At 38.8% G+C, this 23239-nt stretch overlaps 1 protein-coding gene across 4 annotated transcripts in view; it reads right to left on the reverse strand.

Moving 5' to 3' along the window:
• RGS5 (regulator of G protein signaling 5) overlaps positions 1-23239 on the reverse strand; it is a 145502-nt gene that overhangs the window by 19623 nt on the left and 102640 nt on the right. For all 4 annotated transcript variants that reach the window (XM_069094677.1, XM_069094674.1, XM_069094673.1 and 1 more), the window contains exon 5: positions 6785-6850. In XM_069094677.1, coding sequence (XP_068950778.1) covers positions 6785-6850 — 66 coding nt within the window. The remainder of the gene's footprint in view (positions 1-6784; positions 6851-23239) is intronic.

Here is a 23239-nt window from a genome sequence, read left to right on the forward strand (position 1 = left end):
TTCCTCCCCCACTGTTCCTCCTGTCTAGTTGTTCCATGGATATATTTTCAGTCTCCAAATCCAAAGGCAAAATAAAGATAAGACAGAGGAAAACAGCAAAAACAGAGGGAGCTGAGGGGTGGTAAGGAAAGCTGGTCCTGCATATTCCCTCTATAGGCCAAGCTAAGAAATATTATGTGGGGATGTTGTAGAGTCATATCCTTTTAGACTTGGAAGGACCTTGATGATAATCTAGCTAAACCCCCTTCTCTTACAGATAAGGAAAATGAGGTCCAGAGAGACCAACTCAATTACACAGTCAGTGGAAAAACCAGACCTAGAAGCCCCAGGGCAAAGTGTTCTGGCTGACTTCTTTGGGGGCAATATATTAGGAAGCTCAGGAGAGAGACTGGGACTGGATATACAAAATACATACATATGTTGTACACACATATATATGTGTGTGTAATTAAATATATGTGTGATAATTAAATTCATAGGAGTTTATAAATTCACTGAGAAAGAATAGAGAAGGAAGTTCCAGGACAGTGTCCTATAAGTAGGGGTACAATATGGATGAAGATCCAACAAAAGACTTAGCAGGACTTCTCACCCAGATAGGGAGAGAACCAGAGAGGGCAGTGCCACAAAAATCAAGAGAAGAGAGAGTCAAATGCATCTGAGAGCTCAAGAAAGATGAAGACTGAGAAAAGATGATCAGATCTGGCAATTAAGAGATCCCTCATAAATGTAGAGAGAACAGTTTTGAGTGCTGAAGACAGAAGCCAAATGACAGAGGATTGAGGAGTGAGAGGAGAGGAAATAGAGGCAATACGTGTAGAAAATGGGGTGGCCAGGTAGCACAGCGAGTAAGAGCACCGGCTCCAGTGTCGGGATGACCTGGGGATTGAATCCGGGCTCAGATACTTAGCACCACAACCAGAAATAACTGGCCATGTAACCTTGAGCAAGTTACAAAACCCCAATTGCTTAAAAAAAATAAGTGTAGAAAACTCTTTCTAGTAACTTGATGAGAAAGGGGAATAACTTGAGGCAATGATTAATGAAGAAATTTTAAGAATAGGGGAGACTTGGGTATGTTTGAAGATATGAGAGAAAGAACTAAGAGACAGTAAGAGGGTAAAGATTAGAGAGGCAGGGGATAATTGAAGGAGGCAACTACTTGAGATAATACATATATACATACATAATACATATATGTGTATATATATATATATATATATATAGAGAGAGAGAGAGAGAGAGAGAGACAGGCAGATAGACAGACACAGAGACAGAGAGAGACAGAAAGAGAGGAGAGAATGTGTTCAAGAGCACATGTACAAAAGTTGTTGGACTTAGAAGGACTACTGCTTTAGCAGAGACTGGAGAAAGGAGGAAAGATAGCTTTAATTTCTTCATCAAAAAACTCTTTCTATATATTCTTTGGCCATTTATCCATTGGGGAATGACTTGTAATCTTATACATTTAACTCAGTTCTCTATATATTTTAGAAATGAGGTCTTTACCAGAAACACTTGCTATAAAAATTGCCTCCCAGCTGTCTGGTTTCCTCCTGATCTTGGTTGCATTGGTTTTGTTTGTGCAAAATCTTTTTTTTTAATTTAATGTAATAGAAATTATCCATTTTGCATTTTGTAGTGCTCTCTGTCTCTTTTTTGGTCATAAATTCTTCCCTTCTCCATAGATCTGACAGTTGAACTATTTCTTGCTCTCCTAATTTGCTTATGGTATTACTCTTTTATTTTTTTTTTAAAGCAATTGGGGTTAAGTAACTTGTTCAAGGTTACACGGCCAGTTTTGTGTGTGGGTATGGGTGTGGGTGTGTGGGTGTGGGTGTGGGTGTTAAGTATCTGAGGCTGGAGCCTATCCTGGGTCCTCCCGACTCCAGGGCCGACGCGCTTACTCCCTGCACCACCTAGCTGCCCCTTATGGTATTATTCTTTATAAATCATGAACCCATTTTGACCGTATTTTAGTATACTGTGTGAGATGTTTGTCTATGCCTAGTTTCTATCATACTATTTTCCAGTTTTCTCAGCATGTTTTTTTTCAAATAATGAGCTGTCATCCCAGAAGCTGGGGTACTTGTGTTTATCAAACAGTAGATTACTATAGTTATTTACTATGGTGTCTTATGTGACTTCCTGTTGAGCTTCTAACTTGCCTTTTACAACTGACTCAAATGTTTCTTCTTCCAGTAAATCTTCTCTGATTATCTCAATTAATAATACCTTCTCCTCCCTCACCCAATACTTCAAATAGAACATTTTAAAAGATTCTTTAATTCATTTAGGGCATATTATTTTGTATAAGAGTTTATTGTATATTTATGTATATTCATGTTCCCTTACCAGATTTTGAGCAGTTATCAGCACTAAAAGGATAAGGACTGTATTGTCTAAAGTTTGTAATTCCCTCAGCATGTAGCAGAGCACTGTTCATACAATCAAAGCTCAAATATTTGTTAACTGAATGAATGAGTGCCTTGAATTCCTTCACTTCAAGGGGAATGTCTCTTTGAATCTTCAGCCCAGCTGCCTCCTTCTTTCTAAAGTCTTCCCTGACCTACCTAATTGCCAGTGTTCTTACTTTCATTTCCAATGATCTTTTTGGGGTTGGGGAAGGCAATAAGAGGTAAGTGACTTGCCCAGGGTCACATTACTAGTAAATATCTGGGTCTAGATTTGAACTGAGGTCCTCCTGACTCCAGTTACAGTACTCTATACACCATGCCACCTAGCTGCCCCCAAACTGTCTTTAATTTCCTTCTCTGCTTACATGTAGTACCCCCCATTAGAATGTGAGCACCTTGACATCAGATGTTATTTTATTCATTTTTGTTTTTGTGTTTTTACACCTAATACTAGGTATTTGAGACATGTTTGTTGAACGATTGAGAAGGGGCATACTAGTCTCCCAGCTTTGCTGAATATAGAACAAAACAAGCAAAAACAAAAGCCCTCCTGTCCTGGGGTATAGTCACACTGCTAGACTAAGCAGGCTACCTTCCTTACACCCTCTTCCATATTCTCTACTCACTTCTTAAACACTAATCAGCTGGCCTCAGTCCCTACCAGTTGGCTGAAACAGCAATTCTAAGGCTACCAATGATGACCTAAACAAACAAAAAATGAATGGCTAAATTGTTATTATTATAAATCCAATGCCGTTTTTCCCCCAAGTCTTATCTTTCTTGACCTCTCTGAACCTTTTGTCACCATCTCTCCTTGGATTCTCTCTTCTCTATTGGCTTCTGTCATCTCTTGGTTCTCCCCCTTCTCAGTTTCCTGATGCATCATTGCTCCTGCAAAGCCACCCCTCTAGGAGCTATCTCAGATACTAACTGTGTGACCTTGGGCAAGTCACTTAATATCTCTCTTTCTCAGTTTCTTCCACTCTAAATGGGAATGATAATAATACCTACCTCCCAGCATTGTCGTGAGGATCAAATGAGATCCTATTTGTAAAGCACGTAGCACAATGCCTGGTACATAGTTAAATACTTATTTCCTTCCTTTCCTTGCCTTTTCCAAAGGTGCCCATTTGCTTCAAAGAATCTTTATTTTCCTCATTGTTTTATCTCCTCCAGGAAGCCTTCCCTGATCTCCCTATTTGTTAGCACTTGCTGCCTTCTCCTATCTTGTGTTTATTTATCTATGTACATGTTATACCTACCAAGAGAATGGAAGCTCCTTGAAGACAGAAATGGTTTTCCACTTTTGACATTTTGATATTAGTTCTTATTGGTGCCTAGCCATGTTTTCCCCATAAGAGTTACTTTAAAAATATATGTTGCTGAGGAGAAAGTCTTTATGATATGAAAAATGGGACCAGGGGCCTTGAGATTTTTTAGTTGGTTTTGTTCCTACTGAAATCTGCCTCATCCTCTGCAGCCCGTTGCCTCCCACTGTGGGACAGATAAATGAATAAATGTGCCCTCTTCTCTTCAGCTTCTCTCTGTAGCACAAATGGGCTAAGTACAAGTGTTCTTTCACTTCACACAGGCTAAAAATACAGGCTCCTTTGCCCTCCTGTGTATACTTAGTTATTCAAGGGTTTTTTGTCTGGTAAGATTTGGTAAAATGAGGACCAAATAATCCCCGAAGACTATTAATCCCTTTTAGAGGGATAAAGTAGAGCTTCAAAGTCTCCAGGAGTGACATAGAAATGGAATTAGGATGCAAAACTGCTGTTCCTGCCCATAATAAATAACATTCACTTAATTGGTTTCTTCTTCTTTTTTTAATAGTAAGTAAATTGTCCCTTGGATGTGTTGGTGAACACTGTCTGATGGATGACTGACCTATTTATCCACTGAAGGGAACACAGCTTGGGGGGCAGAGTCCAAGTAAACTTAATTGACAATTACCTATGAGGAAAGGGAAAGAAAGGATCCTGTAAGCTGATGAAGTAAATTGGAAAGGTGCTATGAATCTTTGTCTGCCCCCTGAGATCTACTCCACTGGACTGGCCTCGTGCCTGGCCAATTAGGCTATAAATTCTCACTGAAATGTATTATCTTGGGTCAGACAATCCAAAGTCAGGAGCTGGGGTGTCTAAAAAGCCATGATTAAGGTGTTTACCTATCAGCCAAGAGAAGAGGGATGTAGGAAAGGCGCTCATGGAGTATAAAAGCTACAGAAGACTTCACAGACAATAGATATAGAGCTGGAAATCAGTCAGTTAATAAGCATTTATAAATTGCTCACTAGGACCGTACAGGGAATTGGGTCCAACTCCTACATTTCAGAGATGGAGGAACCAGAAAGGAATGGCCTAAAGTCACATAGGTCACTTCTTCTAATTTTAGATACTACAATAATTCTTCTGGCATCTTCCTACCTGAAGGTCAGATAAATGAAGGTTATATGTCCACCCTCCTCCAGCTTTCTCCAGAACTCTTTGGAATAGGGTAGTGTCAAACTAGGCTGTCAGTTTAAACCTTCACTTCCTGTATTCCTCTAATTGTTGTTACCCTTCATACATGAAGAGGAACAAAATGCCATCACGAAGTTGGGGTCAGGTAAAGTGAGTTCAACTCTGGCTAATCAGAGCAATATGAGTTTGGCTGGGCACACATAGCCCACTTGAACATTTCCTCTGATTAAAGGGGTCCAAGCACCCCAATTTAATAGTTAGATTTGCTTTTACAAAGGAATATTTACTTTAAAGGTATAGCAAAAACAAACAAATTTTCCTCAACACTCTGGGGAGTATAATTCCCATTAGGCCCCCTTGAGTCTGTGGGAGGATTCCCAGCTTAACTCAATTTCTAAATGACATAAATTCCATTAAATTCCAAGTCCAAAGTGCCTCAATGGGCTTATAGCCTTGGGCCCTGACTTTTCTGGTGTCCCCTGATGGACTGACTTGGAATCTTGGACTCTAAGGATTATTACAACTTGAGATCCCTAATCAGCACCATGCTCTCTGTATCTAGAACTGAAAAAAAGACAAGCAAAATGAGACTAAAACCCAAAGCCAGCATGCTTCTCAAGTCCACATGGCCTAAGGGAAAGGAGAAGGTGGCCCTGCCCTGCCCAACTCAGTGCATGGCATCTGTGCTGTGAGTAAACAAGGTCTTCACCCCTGGATTCTACTAGAAAGAGAGAATTATTATGCCTCAGCTAATAGATTTAAAGATGCAGGAAATTCTGGCTACATAGCCAGAAAGAGGCTGTTTCCAACAACATAGAAGGCCAAAGTAGAATGTTTTCTCCCAGAAGAAAATCCCTATTGTCTCCCATGGAAGTGCTCCCACCTTAGGTCAGCAATTCCCATTTAATGATTTATGAACCCCTTGAGAGTTCATGATGATGGTTGCAAGGAGTCTGTTCCAATTCTTTAATGGAACATTGAGCAACAAATAATTCTGTAATTGGATCTTATTAGCTGTGTGATCCCATAATCAAGATGTTATGAACATTTGAAGTCTTGCAAATGCCAGAGTATTTGAAAATAGTGCTGAAAACTGAACATCATAAGTCATCTTAAACCCATCATGGAACATGGCAAACATTCTGCAGAAAATAAACTTAGGGTGCTTTTCACTGAAGTGCTAAGATTGTTTTTTAATTTAAATGAATCATCCACTTATATTATTCTGTCTGGTGGATTTTCAAGTGATCTGGTTGGCAACAACTCTGTCATTAAGTAGACTTCCTATAAGAAAGCTGCTGGCATGTCAGTGGTAGAAGAAAAGAGAGTCATATCTAAAAAAGATTTTTTTACAAAGATTAGTTGAGAATAAACATTGCTAAAAAAACAAAGCAATACTTGGAAATTAACTTTAAGTACCTATTTTTTTTTTAAAAGCAATCGGGGTTAAGTAACTTGCTCAAGGTTACATGGACAGTTATTTCTGGGTGTGGTGCTGAGTATCTGAGCCTGGATTTGATTCCCAGGTCATCCCAACTCTGGGGCCGGTGGTGTTACTTGCTGAGCCACCTGGCCACCTCTAAGAAATTGGGGTTAAATAACTTGCTCAAGATTACACGGCCAGGTGTTTCTGGGTAGGTGCTAAGTGTCTGAGCCCAGATTCGATCCCCACGTCATCACAACACTGGAGCCGGTGCTCTTACTCGCTGTGCTACCTGGCTGCCCCTAAGTACCTTTTTTCTTTGGCCTCAGGATTTGGATTGCACTATACTGTAGTCTATTATGTGTACAATAGTATTGTGTCTAAAATAATTTTAGATTAAAAAACTTTATAGCTAAAAAGTGCTAACCATTATCTGAGCCTTCAGAGAGTCATAATTTTTTGCTGGTGAAGGGTCTTACCTTGATGTTGTTGGTTGCTGACTGATCAAGACGCTGGTTGGTGAAGGTTGGGGTGACTGGCAATTTCTTAAAAAGAGACAATAGTGAAGTTACTGAATCAATAGACTCTTCCTTTCATGAAAGATTTCCCTGTAGCACACAATGCTGTTTGATGGTCTTTTAGCAAGAGTATAACTTATTTCAAAATTGGAGTCAACCCTCTCAAACCCTGTCACTGCTTTGTCAGTGAAGTTTATGTAATATTCTTCAGTCTTGTTGTGTCTTAGGGAGTGGGGGGGAGGCATCTCAGTCATCCTAATCTATATCCAGCCACTGGACCCACATGGCTCAGGAGGAGAAAGTGAGGCTGGAGACCTAGCACAGCCCTACATCACTTAAATCCAATTCACTTGCATGTCATGGCAGCATCTTTCTGATGCCATGGTCCTCTTCAAGAATGAAGGACAAACAAAATAGCAGCAACAAGAAATTGGGAGGAGAATTTGAGATACATGGAGGGCTGGTCTGAGCCCTTCCTCAAAATGGAGTTTTTGGAAAGAATGCACCAGTGACAGAATTTTAGTGCCTGACACTTTTATTGATTGTCCTTTTGAAATTTTTTAGTTTTTGAATGTCCTGAAAGTGTGATATTCTGAGTAAAATATAATGTAAGGAAGCTACTGACTGATAAACCCTTAGTTTACAAATAACCCAACATAGAAATACCATGTTTCCCTGATAATAAGACACTGTCTTATTATTTTTTTTTGGAAAGAAAAACACCAGAGGGTATTTTATTTTCAGGGGAGGGCTTATGTTGTCCTGCCTCAGCTCTCCTCCGTGGCACTGCTCTCAATGGCGCCAGCAAGCAAATCACTGGGGAAGAACAGGATGACGCGCTCACTGCTGTAGCTCTGATTGGATGCAGCTTGGAGCGCGGCGTGCATTTCACGGGGGCGGGGGGGACGGTGTATACAGAGGGTACCGTAATGTAGCGTGTAGCGCAGGGGATCACTTTCACTACAGTAGCAATCTCAATAGGGCTTATTTTCGGGGGAGGGCTTATTTTAGAGGAATCTTACACAGTAAAGGGAGGGCTTATTTTCGGGATAGGTCTTAATATCGGGGAAACACGGTATCTGTGTGTGACAAAGGGCTCTCCAACTACTGACATATCTTTTTTTTTACTTCAGGAATTCCTGCTATTGATGTCCCTCACTCAATCCCATGATTCCAGAGCTCTCCTCTGTCATGGCTACAGGAGTCATCTGGCTAGACCCCAGCCCATTCATATGCTATAGCAGCCCTCTTTCTATTTTGCTGAGGAAGCTTCTCAATCATCTGAGCCTTCTTAGGTTTCACCCTCCTGCCTCTTCCCAGCCCCAGTTAGAGCCCAGAATAGTCCAAGACTCAGTGGGACTCAAGGGCCAGACCTTAGAAAAACATAATTCTCAAAGAATTTACAGGGTCAGGGATTCTAGGGACTCTTGCAGCATTGAATTTGTAGTCAGTGTACTCCATTATGTCCTTTCAGTAAACCATTTTCCTCATCTGTAAAATAAAAATACTTACCTACCTCACAGAGCTCGTGAGCTGAAGTAGTATGAAACAGTTTTGTCAGGGCTTTGTTTCCAGGTTCAGACCTAGACCAATTTCAGTAAATTTGTCTTTAGTGTTCCCGCTACCACCAAGTTTTCTCACCTTGTTCCCTTCCATAATTCTAAGCTCTCAAACTCTTCCCTTTCTGGTCTTTCAAGAATAGTTTCAGATGAATGATTTCACACTCAGGGTTTATGTGTTATTCTTCCCAGGATTCTTTAGAATTTAAGAGAGCGCCCCAGAGAGGACAAAGATGAACGAAATAGCATTAATCACCAAGAGGGTCAAATTTCTGAAATCTAGGGAGAGAAGCATTTTCTGCTTCCCTGATACCAGAACAATCAGGGAAAATGGAACTCACATAATGAAATGCAAGTCACAACTTCAATTGCTAAATAAAGAATGTGTCAGAATGAATGTTCAGATAAAAGAAGCAAAGGGGAAACCAAATCCCCATGCAGATAGACTCATTACACCCTCCCCACAGCAGGAGAGGCCCTTCCTAAATGGCTCTTTTCTAAGTAGTTCTGGGAATTCCTCTTGATAGGGGGCCTGAGTATTTGGGAACATAGTGTTGGTGCAGATGGACTAACAATAGATTTGAATTTAGAAGATAGAAATTGAAATTCAGATTTTGCCACTTGGGCAAGTCTTAGCCTCTCTGGGCCTCAGTTTCCTTCTCTCTTAAATAAGTAGGTTAAACTAGATGACCTGTGAGTTATAAATCTAGAATCCTATTTTTTTTATTTTTCTCAAATGTAAGTTCACTTCAATAGCTCATTGAAAGAATTAATTGTTACCTCTCTCTGGAGCTTCAATGTAGCCTGAAAAAAACATTTTCCAATGGTTCCCTCATTAGAAATGGATGGCAAATGACTCATCAATGGAGGCAAATATAAGTCAATTCGATGGGCTGTAGGGATTAGCTGTCTAAGCTGGAGCTAAATCTTCCTCCAAGGGCTCAGAATTGTTTTGTCTCCTTTTACCCATATTTTTCTGCTTGGCAAAGGAAAACCCATAAAACTAGACTATGAACTTGTCTTATTCAAGTTTATGGCTCCCAAAGCCATTAACAATGCTTCACACCTAAATATTGGTTGGATAAATGAATGAATGGCTTAGAATAGAGTCCATAGGTGAAAGCAGAATCTCTCAGGGAAACTACCAAATCAACCTTCCCAAATGCAAAGATTAATCAGGACTATAGAAAGCCAACTGGTATATTTGTGTGTGTGTGAATGTATGTATGTATTATGTATGAATTTGGGGTGTGATTGCCATGCATGCTACAGCTTCCTGGAGCTATGTAAGAGTTAGATGAAGGTGGACACCAAAGGTATCTCAGCAGCCCTGAAAAGCACTAGCCTAGGCAAGTCCTCACAACAGAAGTGCTATTCCTCCCCGAACACCCTATATACCTTACACAATATTATATATTGATAAATGGTCAAAGGATATGAACAGGCAGTTTTCAGATGAATTAATGAAAGTTATCTATAGTCATATGAAAAAATAATCTAAATCACTATTGATTAAATAAATACAAACGAAAATAACTCTGAGATACCAACCTACACCTTTCAGATTGACTAATATGACAGAAAAGGAAAATGATAAATGATGGAGAGGATGTGGGAAAATTGAAACACGAATGCATTGTCAGTGGAGTTGCAAAATGATTCAACCATCCTGAAGAGCAATTTGGAACTATGCCCAAAGGGCTATAAAACCATGCCTACTCTTTGACCCAGGAATACCATTATTAGGTCTGCATCGCAAAGAGATTAAAAAAAAAACAAAAAGGGGAAAGATCTATAAGCACAGACATGTTTATAGCAGCTCTTTTAGTGGTGGCAAAGAATTGGAAATCAAGGGAGTGTCTATCAATTGAGGAATGACTGAGTAAATTGTGGTATATGATTGTAATGGAATACTATTGTGCTATAAGAAATGATGATCAGGATACTCTCAGAAAAATATGCAGAGATTTGCATGAACTAATGCAAAGTGAAATGAACAGAACCAGGAGTATATTATACATAGTAACAGCAAGATTGTACACAGATCAACTGTGAATGGATTACCTATTATCAGCAATGCATATCCAAGACAATTCTGTAGGATGTATGGTGAAAAATGCTATCCATCTCCAGAGAAAAAAATGATGGAGGCTGATTGAAGCATATTTTTAAACTTTATTTTTTGGTCTATGTTTTTTCACTATATGACTAATATGGAAATATGTTTTGCATGACTGCACATGTATAACCAATATCAAATTGCTTGCCTTTTCAATGAATGGGGCAGAGGAAAGATGGAGGGAGAGAATTTAGAACTCAAAGTAAAAAAATGTTAAAAATAGTTTTCACATGGAATTGTGGAGAAAATAAAATATTAAATACACACATTTTTTAAAAGAAAGAAAAATTTCTGAATGATGAGATTCCTGAGGAAGAATACATGAACATATTAATCTTCCTAGGATTCTCTAGATTTTGAAAGAACCCCATACCCCATCCCCCAACCTCCCAGAGAGAGTACAAAATTAAACATAATGAAAAAATTCACTAAGAAAGCAACATTTAAGTAATCAAGGGAGAGAAACTTTATCTACTTCTCTGAAAATGGAACAATCAGAATAAATGAAATGCATATAGTGAAATATAATTCCTCCTCAGGAGGGATACAGGATTGCCCTCAGGTTGGCATGGATTTGGAAAAGGAAAATGGTATATATATGATGAAGACCTGAAGCAGCTTCATATATAGCAGGAACTAGAGAAGAAGAAGCATGAACTTGGAGGGAAGCATCAAGAATTCATGCCTTATTATTATATGCCAGGCACCTGCCCGAGTACCTGGCATATAGAAAAAGGGTCTGATAAATGTTTATTGATTAATTGAATGTGAGAGCCATGAGGGCTGATGAATGGTTGGAGCCAACAGCAAAGGAAATATGAGAAATCAGTTGTATAGCATGGTCTGGACATATTGTGTTGATTCTATAGCCATAGAGAAAAGGGTTCAGTGTTCATCAGTCTGTCTCACCTTGACCAGAGGAAAAGGAACTCAAGAGAGAGAGATGATATCCAACCCTATGCACCAATTAGTACAGTGAGTCTGAACAGTCTATGTCTTCTCCTATTATGTGAAGAGGAAGCAGAGGCATTAAAGGTAAATTTAAATACCACTCCCTTAGAGGTCTGGAATATGGCATTCATTTTGTGGTTCCTATCTCATTCTTGTTATTATGCCTTTATTTAATGTCTCTTGTAATCATGCTCTGTGCTTAATAAATGTTTTGAATTTTTGGACTCATGTGCTTTCTGTATAAACTGGCATAAGGGTTGTCTGGTGGCTGTTCAAGGTAAGGTTTTCATATACCTAATAATCCTAAACTTCACAATAAATCTGAGAAATAGAAAAGGAGTTCAGAGTTGTGAGGGACCTATGGCAACAGAGTGCTAAGAGACAACCATAAAATGCATTAAAAGGTCTTTGAGTAATGTAGCTTTCAAACATGGCATTTGTTGGCTTTGAAAGATAAAAGAGCTAATTTCCACTCTGGAGTGTTTCCAAAAAAAAATAACATTGTTGCTTTTCCTTTAGTTCAAGTTCAAACCAATAGTGCTATTGTTTATGAATGATCCTACAGGGGTCTAATAATGTCCTGGATTGAGGAGAGGACCTAGGGTTTAGCCTTATAACATGTGACCTTGGACAAGTCATTTCATTTTGCATTCAAGTGAAAAGTGTGGGGAATTGGATTAAATCAGTGATTCTCAAACTGTTTGGGCTCGTGATCCCTTTAGACATTATACAAACAGGTATACATCTATCTATTTACGTACATATACACACATATGCATATATGCATGGAGAGACAGAGATGGGGGGGGGGAGAGGGAGAGAGAGAGAGACCCAGAGGTGTTGTTTATGTGGAGTATATCTATTGATATTTACCATATTAGAAGTTAAAAAGTCAACATTTTTATGAAACTACTTTTGACCTTGTGGAAGTACTTGGAGAACCCCCAGGAGCCCCCAGAACACTCTAGGAGAACTGCCATATTAGATGCTCTTTGAGGTGCCTTCCAGCTCTGTGATTATTTGTCAGACCCAAATCTGGCCATTTTTAGATGCACCTTGTGCTTCTGTGTGTGGGTCACGTAAGGAATGATTCTTCTTAAAGGAGAGCAATCACTACCCATAGAGTGTGCCCTAAGAAAGGCCATGCCTCTCTGTGTCCTTCCAAAATGCCTCCCACACCAACTTACCATCATGCCTAAAATTTCCACTGTTTTATTCTCTCTGATATTTGGAATTACTCCGTTAAGTTGCCCTTATTTTGATGTAAGGGAGTAACTCATTAAGCTGGTGATTCCAAAATTAAGGAGTTATTATATGGGATCCCTGAATACACACTACTATTTTCATCTTTATTTAGCATCAACAAAGTGTGCAGCATGACTTAAAAAAAAAGCAAACATACTTTCTGTAGGCTACCTAAGCAATGACTTTTACAGGTGGGTTATATATTTAAAAAAAATGTAGGTAGACTTTTGTGACAAATAAAATGCAAATTAATTTTTAAATGTTGCTGCTTTTCCAATAGCTTGCTGCCATTACATTTCCTTAATCAATGAAAATTAACAGCAAAACAGTGTTTTTTCTCAATCAATTAATATTATTAATATAATTATAATTGTGGTGAAGGGAGGTGGAATATTTTTTTGAAGAGGGAGGGCAAGGCAATTTGGGTTAAATGACTTGCCCAAGGTCACACAGCTAGTTAAGAATCAAGTTTCAGACTGGGCATAGACCATTATCTAACACCATATACCAAAATCAAGTCTAAATGGGTGCATGATCTAGGTATAAAGGTTGATACTGTAAGCAATCTGGGAAAGCAAGGAATAGTTTACCTGTCAGATCTGTGGAGAGGGGGAGTCTTTATGATCAAACAAGAATTAGAGAGCACTGTAAAATGCAAAATGGATAATTTTGATTACATTAAATTGAAAAGCTTCTGTACAAACAAAGCCAATGTAACCAAGATTAAGAAGGAAGTGGGAAATTGGGAAAGAATTTTTACAACCTATGTCTCTGATAAAAGACTCATATCTAAAATATACAGAGAATTAAGTCAAATATATAAGAATACAAGTCATTCCCCAATTGATAAATGGTCAAAGGATATGAACAGGCAGTTTTCAAAGGAAGAAATTAAAGATATGTATAAACATATGAAAAAATGCTCTAATTCACTATTGATTAGAGAAATGCAAATCAAAACAACTCTGAGGTACCACATCTCACCAGTCAGATGGGCTAAGATGACAAAACAGGAAAATGACAAATGATGGAGAGGATGTGGGCAAATTGGAACACTAATGCATTGCTGGTGGAGTTGTGAACTGATCCAACAACCTTTGTGGAGAGCAATCTGGAATTATGCCCAAAAGGCTATAAATAATTTCATACCCTTTGACCCAGCAATACCACTTCTAGGGTTGTATCCCAAAGAGATCAGAGAAGTGGGAGGAAGACCCATATGTACAAAAATCTTTATAGCAGCTCTTTTTGTGGTGGCAAAGAATTGGAAATTAAGGGGGTGTCCATCAATTGGGGAATGGCTGAACAAGTTGTGGTATATGCATGTAATGGCATACTATTGTGCTATAAAAAACGAGGAGCAGACGGACTTCATATTTACCTGAAGAGGCTTATACAAACTGATGATGAGTGAGAAGAGTAGAGCCAGGAGAAATTTGTACAGAATTACAGACACAATGTATGTGTGATGACTAACTTTGATAGACTGGACTCTTCTCAGCAATGCAGTGATATAAGTCTATCCCAAAAGACTCATGATGAAGAGAGATGTCTACATTCAGAGAAAGAACTAGAAAGAACTGAGTTTGAATCCAGTTGAAGCAAACTTCCGGATCTTTCTCTTTTTCTTGTTTGGTTTTGTTTCCTCTTTCCCATTTTTCATTCCATCTGATATAATTTGTCTTTATAACCTGACTAATGTCTAATGTGAAAGCATTTGCAGATCCTATACTTGACTGTATGCCATCATGGGGGGGAGGAGAGGAGGGAGGGAGAGAAAATTTGAACTCAAGGAATTGTGGAATTGAATCTTGTAAACTAAAAGTAAACAAACAAATTAATGAAGACCACAATATTTAAAAAGTTATCACATTTCAGAGGCCACATTTGAACTCAGCTCCTCCTGACTTCAGGGCTGGTGCTCTATTCATTGCACCACCTAGCCACCCCAGGACATGGAATTTTTAAGAAGATGTAATGTTTAAGAGGGCATTTGTGCTTAAATAGGTGGGGGATCACTATATCACTTGGTTGAACATTTAGGTGACATACTGGCATAGATGAGTGTATCAAATTAGTTGGGTGAGGTTAAAATATGGGCTAGAAGCTGGCAGGGGCAGGGGTAGGGGAGGAGAGAGCAGAGCAGAGACACTTGCTGAAAGAACGTGGACTCTACCTACTTGAGTTTTGCTCAGCCCAAAGATATGGAAATAGACTTACCCCGTTTGATAGAAAGTAAGATGCAACCTCTGCTTTCCCTGTGATCCATCCTCTATATAGCTGCCATGTTGATCTTCCTAAAACATCGTTCTGACCAGATCGTCCCTTCTTTAAGAAGTTCCAGTATCTCCCTTTCCTCCTCTCATATTAAAAACAAATTTAAAATTTCCTACTTGGTATTTAAAGCCTTTTATAATCTGGCTGCAACCTATATCTCCAGGCATATTATACAACACTCCCCCTCCCACACTTTGTTCTAGACAAACTAATTTATTTGCTGTTTGGGGTATACTTGTAAATGTTTAACAACCAGTTTTTCCAAAAAAGTAAAGACATACAGAACACACTTTTAAGTTTAATCTGCTTTATTAAAATTTTCTCCATCACTTTCTTAAGTCTAGACAGTCAACAAAACAATAACTCAAATCCTGATTTGTGGTATATGCCGATTTCTGAGATCTAAATGCTTAGACAGAAAATTTTAACAATTGGTTCTCATGAGCCTCTAGTCGGAGCTTGCTGGAGCATGCCTCTGCTGGTACCTAACGTTCTAAAGCCCTTCCCCATGATTTCGAACAAGCATTTTCCCATATATGGATCAAACACTGTTCTTCCCCTCCATTGAAGTTCAGGGACTATCTTTTTGCCTTCCTTTGCATTCCTTGTGACTGGCACAGGGTAGGCATTTAATAAATGCTTATTGACTTGACCCATTGAATTTCCTTACTCTATTTAAGACTCAGCTCAAAAATACCCATAAGAGGTTTTAACCAATTTTCCCCAGCTGTTAGTGTTACGTCTTCCTTATAGATAGTTGCTCTGCATTTATTTTCTATGGATTTGTATTTACATTAACATATTTTATGTGCATTTCATTTTTCTTCTCTGTGTATAATGTTATTTCCTCCCCAGTAGGATAGAAGCTTCTTGCAGGCAGGCATTATTTCATTTTTGTCATCGTGTCCTCAGTGCCTTGCACAATGTATGGCACGTCTCCAGGAAGTGAATAAATGTTTGCTAAATTAAACTGAATTCAAGGGGACTTCAGAGGATGAAAGTGATGGCCATGGCCTTCTAACCTTCTTATGTGATGCTCCATCTTCAATCTCCTTGCTCTTACTCAACCTTTCCCTCATGGCTAGAACACTCTTCTGCCTGAGCTCTACTGGTTAGAAAACCCTAGTTCACTCCAAGACTCAGTTCAAATGTCGTGTTCTTCATGGGACTTTTCCTGATTCTGCTAGCTGTTAGTGACCTTTCCCATGAATCAGAAATAATAATTTTTTATTTAATGTTTATGCCAATAGAATTTTTCTCCCAATAGAATGTAAGCTCCTCAAAGGCAGGCATTGTTTCTTTTTCATCTTTGTATCCCCAGTGCCTAGTATAAAAGACCTAGAGCATAGTACGAACTTAACAAGTGCTTGTTGAGGTAAAAAGAATCGGAAACAAAGTAGATGCCCATTGCTTAGGGACAGTTGCACAAATTGTGGTGCATGAATGTAAGGGAATATTACTGTGCTGTGAGAAACGATGATTTTGATAAGTCTAGAGAAACATCAAAATATTTATATGAATGGATGCAAAGTAAAGTAAGTAGAGTCAGGAAACCAGTTTACAAGACTACAACGGTGTAAATGGAAAGAATTACAACAATAAAAGTGAATATTGCAAAATGTAATTACTAAACATGGGCCTCAAACAAAACTCTTTTGTAGTGGTGTGGTATCTATTGGGTGGAACATTATGTTTTCAGACTTTTTCAATGTGTTGATCAGTTTAACTGATTTTTTTTCTCTTCCTTTTTTTAAAAAAAAAATATTCTTTGTTTTTGGATAGCTCTCTGAAAGACAGAGGGGAGAAGGATACCAGAAGAAATTTAAGTGATATAAAAACAAAAGGTATAGGCACAGATTTATTCAAAACATAAATTCTTCTTGACTTTTGACAAAGATTCCCATTTGGAATGACTCTACCTTAAAGTTTGCAGAGGGAACTATAGTAGATTATTACTTGTGACTTTGGTATATTGTGGCTCATTTAAGGTTGTCTTATTGAAGGAAAGAATCAAATTTCTAACTTACATGCAGCCTGGTAAAGTTTGCAAAATGCTTTCCTTACAAAAAAACACCTGAACCTAGCACATTGTCTGACTCATGGTAGATGCTTTAAAATGCTTATTGGTAAACCGATGGATGTATATTATTATCCCCATTTTATAGAAGATGAAACTGAGATTTAGATGGGTTGCACAACTGGCCCAAGGTCATGCAGCTAGTGAAGGGCAAAGCAGGATGTGAACCTTCAAGGCCCGGGGTCTTTCTATTGCTACACCTGTCATAACACTTTGAGGGTCAATGGGAAGCACAATTGATAGAGAAATCTAGTTGATAATTAAGGGCATGCTGGGGGCAGGAGACAGTAAACAGATAGTCAGACCCCTGCTGGAGAACAGGGAATCAGGAAAGACCAACGTTATGCCAGTTATAAGACTTTTTAGTAACTATATCGGTCAAGCTCTCTGTTTTCATCCTATTGACCCAGAAGTAAAGTGAGAATAACTACAATTTCTCCAGAACATTCATTCTTTACAACTGTATTTAAAGATTGAAAGTTTGCTGCTTTATAAAAGAAGGCAGCCTGGGACAGTGGAGATTGTGACAGATTTGGAGTCACAGAACCTGAGTTCAAATTCTAACTGCATCCTCTAATGCCTATATGACTTTGGCTAAGTTCCTCTTCCTGTTTAGACCTCAGTTTCCTCATCTGTAAAATAAGACAGTTGGTCTAGATCAAGTTTAAAGTTCTTTTAATTCTAAATCTATGATCTCTTTCTACTTGGGATGGAAAAGAATTTATGTCCAACATGCTCCTAGTATGCTATGATTTTTGCCCAGAAACACTGTGTTTGAAAAGAAATAGCCTTTGAGAAGTTCTCAATAGGGCAAATCTAGCAGGTGAAGTGTTTGGGAGGGGTTTTTTTTGGTGTGTTTTAAATTTAGTTTTTTTTGTCATGTATAAAGTAAAGGCTGTGATGAGACTAACTCCCCTGCACAGACTGGTAAGAAATGACTAACAAAATTACTTAGAAATATAGATTGCTACATAAATACTGATTGCACATTCTTTCTTGGACTCCAAGGGAATGAAGTAAGTGTGCTCCCTGTTTGCTCTGCTTGAGATGTATGTGTCTTCTGAAGTTTCCGGCTTCTTATTCTTCTGATCTTTCTGGGACCAACTAGGAATGGTACCCATTTTTGACACTACTAGGCACAACAGCTGTAAGTGCCCAGTGGGCTCTGAAGGGCATTTGAGAAGGGTTCAGGAAACCTGGGGTCTAGTCCAGTCCCTACCACTAACTAGATACATGATCTTGAGTAAATTATTAAACTTCTCTGACTCACTCCTTCCTGAGTCTCTAAAAAATGTTACCAATTAACACTTGCCTGGACTCTCTCCCAGAGCTGTAAGGCCCAAATGGGAGAATGTTTACCAAGCTCTTTGCAAACTTTAGAGGGCTATAAAAATGTCAGTTTCCATTGCTATCACTATTATAACATAGTGTGAAATTTACTGCAAATCAAATCTCCAGAGAAATTTCACCTGCTCTGCTTCCAATCTGGACTGCTTTGCCTTTCCCTGGGCAAGACAGTGACTCCAGCTCGCGTCCACTCACACTGCACCATTGTTGGATTGAGTCTTGACTGGTGTCATGTACAGTACTCTGCAGCTCAGAACTCCCAGGCCATTCTACTTTAGGATACCTCTAATCATTAGGAAATTTTGGCCTAACTCTACTCCTTTTCAACTTTTAGGCATTACTCCTGGTTTTTCTCTGGGACCAAAGAGTCTAATACTTCTTTCGAGTAGCACTTTCAGTTGTCACGTCCTCCCTTTCTGCCCATTCCAGCCTCCTTTAGTCCCAGCTACATGTTTTTGGTTCCTTAATTGGTTCCTTAATGTCATTGGCATATGGCATAGACTCAAAGAACTTCACTATTCTGGTTGACCTCTCCTGAGTACAGTAAAGCTTGTCCTTTCTAAAAATATGGTGCTCAGAACTCAACATAATATTCCAAATTAGGTCTGACCAGGGAAGAAGCCAGTAAGATCATCAACTCCCTATTCTTGTACACTGTGCCTCTCTTAATGTCATCCAAATGGTCTTAGCTTTATGAGCTGCTATCTCACATTGTTGACTCAATTATCTTTTTTTCAGATGGACAAACATTACTATTGGATCTTTGCTATAAGGAAAACTGATATTTTATTAATATGGAAATACTCCCATGAAAGCCATTCCATTAAAGGCAGAGTAGTTCATTCCTAGAGCAACATGTTTAGATATAATGGAAACAAACCAATGAATAATACAGTGCCTCACACATAGTAAGCACTTATTTAATGTTTGTTAACTTATTGACAAGCAATTATTTCTCTTTTTTTTGCTTTTTCTTGGAAGGCAATTGGGGTTAAGTGACTTGCCCGAGGTCACACAGGTAGCAAGTGTTGAATGGCTGAGGTTGGATTTGAACTCAGGCCCTCCTGACTCCAAGGCCAATGCTCTATTCACTCATTGTGCCACCTAGCCACCCCCAAGCAATCATTTCTTGAGATAGTTTTAAAGTGCAGAAAATGTCCACAAGGTTATATACTTAATCAATCCATATATCTGATGTTTTTGAGGGAGCAAATTCAGCTCTATTCTTTGAAATATTTTTATACATTACCGCCAAATGCTTGTGCCATCTGTACTGTCCTAGGCTAGGCGTTGAGCCACAGGGCTATGATTCTGGGCAATTATAGCTCAGCATGCTGGAGAGCCTTATCACATGATGGGATTGGGTAGGATACGAAAACCAACTATTCATAAACTTATTCAGAGACTATCAGGCAGGAAGCAAAGCATGACAGGGATAAAAAAAATCTTACAGAATCTCAGTTGCCCTTTTTGGAGGTGGACATGGGAGAAAGGAGTCCAAGATACTTGAATGCTTGTAAATAGGGCAAACTAACTCTTTCAGGGAAAGACACTGAAAATAAGTCCAAAAGAGGATTTGTTAACTTCCCATATACAAAATTAGAACTGAGGGTCTTGTGGCATCCCATTCAAAGCTCTCTCATTGGGCCCACCTTAACAGACACGTGGATTTCTAATGCCAAGTCAAAAAAGACAGATGAAGACTAAACTATGGGTCATCCATTTCAAATGATGTAAGGAATTGGATCCACTTCCTAATGATAACCACAACTTTGCTATGAGGGCATCATCTAACAACTCAACACAGAGGAGGGACATCGCAAGGGTGGCATGAAGAGTAGGGAATTCTAGATAGTACAGTGGAGAGAGCATGGCACTTGAAGCCAGAAAAGCCCAGATTCCTATCGCCCCTATTAGACACTAGCTGAGAGTCCCATGATTTCTCTCAATCTGAGTTTCCTCATTTGTAAAATGGGGATAATAATAGCCTCTCTCTCACAAGGTTAATGTAAGGATCAAATGAGATACTACATGTGAGGTACTTTGCAAATCTCAAGGCTCATAAAAATACTAGCTATTAGCATAATTACACCATTTCATCTTTCAGTCTGATAGATTAGTTGGCATTACAGCTGATTCCTCCTAGGACTGAAAACTTGGCCTTTTTCTTATTCTCCAGACCTAATAAGCAGTCTAGGAAAAAGAATCATATCCCTAGTTAAAACACATTTTAAAAATATCTTAAGAATCAAGGAGGACCCACATGAGGCTAATGTTAACATATAGAGGTGAATTTAATATATTATATATATATATGTATGTGATAATGGTTACATAATACATGTTCATTGTTTTATTCATCACAATATATGTTAGGATACATAAAACATTCGATAACAGAATGAGAAGGAAAATATAAATGTCCCTGCAGTAGATGGTCATTGGCTAAATGTCAGATCATAGGTTTCCAAACCCCTTCCCAGTACTTGGGTTGTATGAACATAAAGGAAAGTGAAATTGAGAGTTGAGGTAAATATCAAAGTGGGGACCACCCCTCCCCCTAAGTCCTGCTTTTGAGGAAGGGGAATTGTCCTTTTAATCAAATTTATCAGGATGACCCAAGTCTAGTGTTCTAAGGGCACTGGCAAATTCTCCAACTCCATTCTGCCTTTGTCAAAGTGACCTTGAACTTTTTCCTTCACAGTAACAAGGGTCTTTAAAGTTACCCATTTTCTCATCCACAGCTAATTTCCATCCACTGTCTCTATTTCCCTTTGCCAGGGGCTAAGTTGGTGAGCAAGGACAGTTTTGGAGAAGAAATAAGAAGCTTCAAGGAAGGAAGATGGATAGATACCCTATAAGGAACTCATTTAAATTGGTCGTGCAGGTTGGGGAATATATTGATAGTTTGTTCAGCAAAAAATCAAAGAACAAATGAATTAACGTTAAACAATAAAATTAAAATTAAGTTTCTAAAATGTTTGCTTTTTTATTTTGGATTTTTTTCTCTTAAAATCTTATGCAGGTTTCCATTCAGTTTCAAGAAACTTATCTCAGATGGAACATTAGATGTCTTAAGGATAAACCCCTCCGGCAGGCCTCAGACATACCTCCTGGGGAAGAAGGGTGGGTTTACCATCAGCAGCTTCAAGAGGGGTGATAGAAATAAAAGGTGAGCTTGGTTTACTCCAGGTGCAAATACATGACAATCCCATTCAGGGCATTGTTGAGTTTCACTATTATCCCAAGCCATGAACCCTCAAAGAGTTAGCAGGCTCTTGGGGTTGAGACTCCTTGGGTCATCGAAACTCCCCAACATCCCCAGTCCAAGCTTCTGCCTTCCCAGCTCACTCCAATTCAACAAGAATGTCTGGACACCTGACTCCAGCTATTCTTTACTGTAATCAGAGCCCTGCCTGGAGTTAAATTGGAGCTCCCATCTAGCTACTTTTCCATCATTCAATGAACTGTGAAGGGTACTGATTATTAAGAAACATGTGCCTTCCAAACAATCTGAAAGTGGCAGCAGGAAGATATTTGGGCTTTGTATAAATCAGGGTCTGATGGCTTGTTCAAAATTGTTTCCTAGCCATTAGGAACATTTTTTCTTGGTGATTTGTGAGAAAAACTTAGCATACAGCTTTGATTCCCTTTAATAGATGGTAGATACATATGTCTGGCACATCTTTCCCTAGCTCACCCCTTTCTACCAGGAGGTATGGGGACAAGTGCAGCTAGATAGGACATTTTTATGGGAGTAAGTTCTTTTCCTGAGACATTCTTGGCCAATAAGATTATCAAATGTCATACAAGTTATGCTCAATGATGAATTAATTCTCCTTAAGCTTCTTTTTAAAAAAAATGCAGCCTAGGCAGATTAAATATTCAGGGGGAGAAAGGGAAAACACATCTGTCAGTCACACAGTCCTCATAGCACTGAGCAGAGGATGAGGGATAGAACGGAAGTCAGAATGATTGTATCAGAATGTGTCCATTCCCCAGAAGCAGGCCAGTTCTGATGCCTTGAAGTTGAAAGGCTTTGGGTAGCCTAAACTATGAGTGACATCACAATTCATGTCAGATTGCTTCAACATTGGCCCCATTATTAAATTGGTGTGAGATTCTGTGGGCGTTTCAATTTTTTGGGAGGCATAGGAATGGATGGTCTCACTTGTATGCATATTAGGTACAAAGTCTAATTTTATAGAAAACAACTCTAAATTTACAGAAAGAGGAAAGTGAAAGGTGCACACATAAAGACATTCAGTTGGTACTATAGTGAATGAGCTGGAATCAGGGAATCTTAACTTAGAGAAAAGTAGAAATCACATTGTTTTCATACATCACAGTTTGTTAATTGACATCTTTATCTCAACCTCAATTTCGTCTACAATGAACTAAATTGGGGAAAAGATGGAGAGAAAAACTATATTAAAGTCATTTTTCACATCAAGTTTCAACCTGTCCCTTCACAATCACATTGATCATTCAACCTTATCTATCCAGAATATAACTGAAGGGGAGAAAGAGGCCCCAAACTCCATTTATAATTTCATTTAGCTCTTTTTTTGGCCTGGGTAAACTGCTTTTGCTCCTATGAAAATGAACCCCCCTCCACTTCATGACATCTCTAGCTGGGAGTTCAGATGAGAGAGGGAGAAAGAAATAAAAAAGAGAGAGAGAGAAAGTGTTTCTATGTGTCTTCACTCATGAATATATCCATGCCAACTCATAGCAAACAAATGGGAACAACATAATCTAGATTTTACTTCAAAATCATTGCCCCGTTTCTTTGCCCCAGTCCTGCTTCAGCTAGCGTTCTGACCCAACGCAAACCCAGG

This window comes from Petaurus breviceps, unplaced genomic scaffold (genome assembly GCF_028583685.1).
Source record: "Petaurus breviceps papuanus isolate PSGF00001 unplaced genomic scaffold, PetGlider_PUasm1.0 220, whole genome shotgun sequence".
NCBI classification, from domain to species: Eukaryota; Metazoa; Chordata; class Mammalia; order Diprotodontia; family Petauridae; genus Petaurus; species Petaurus breviceps.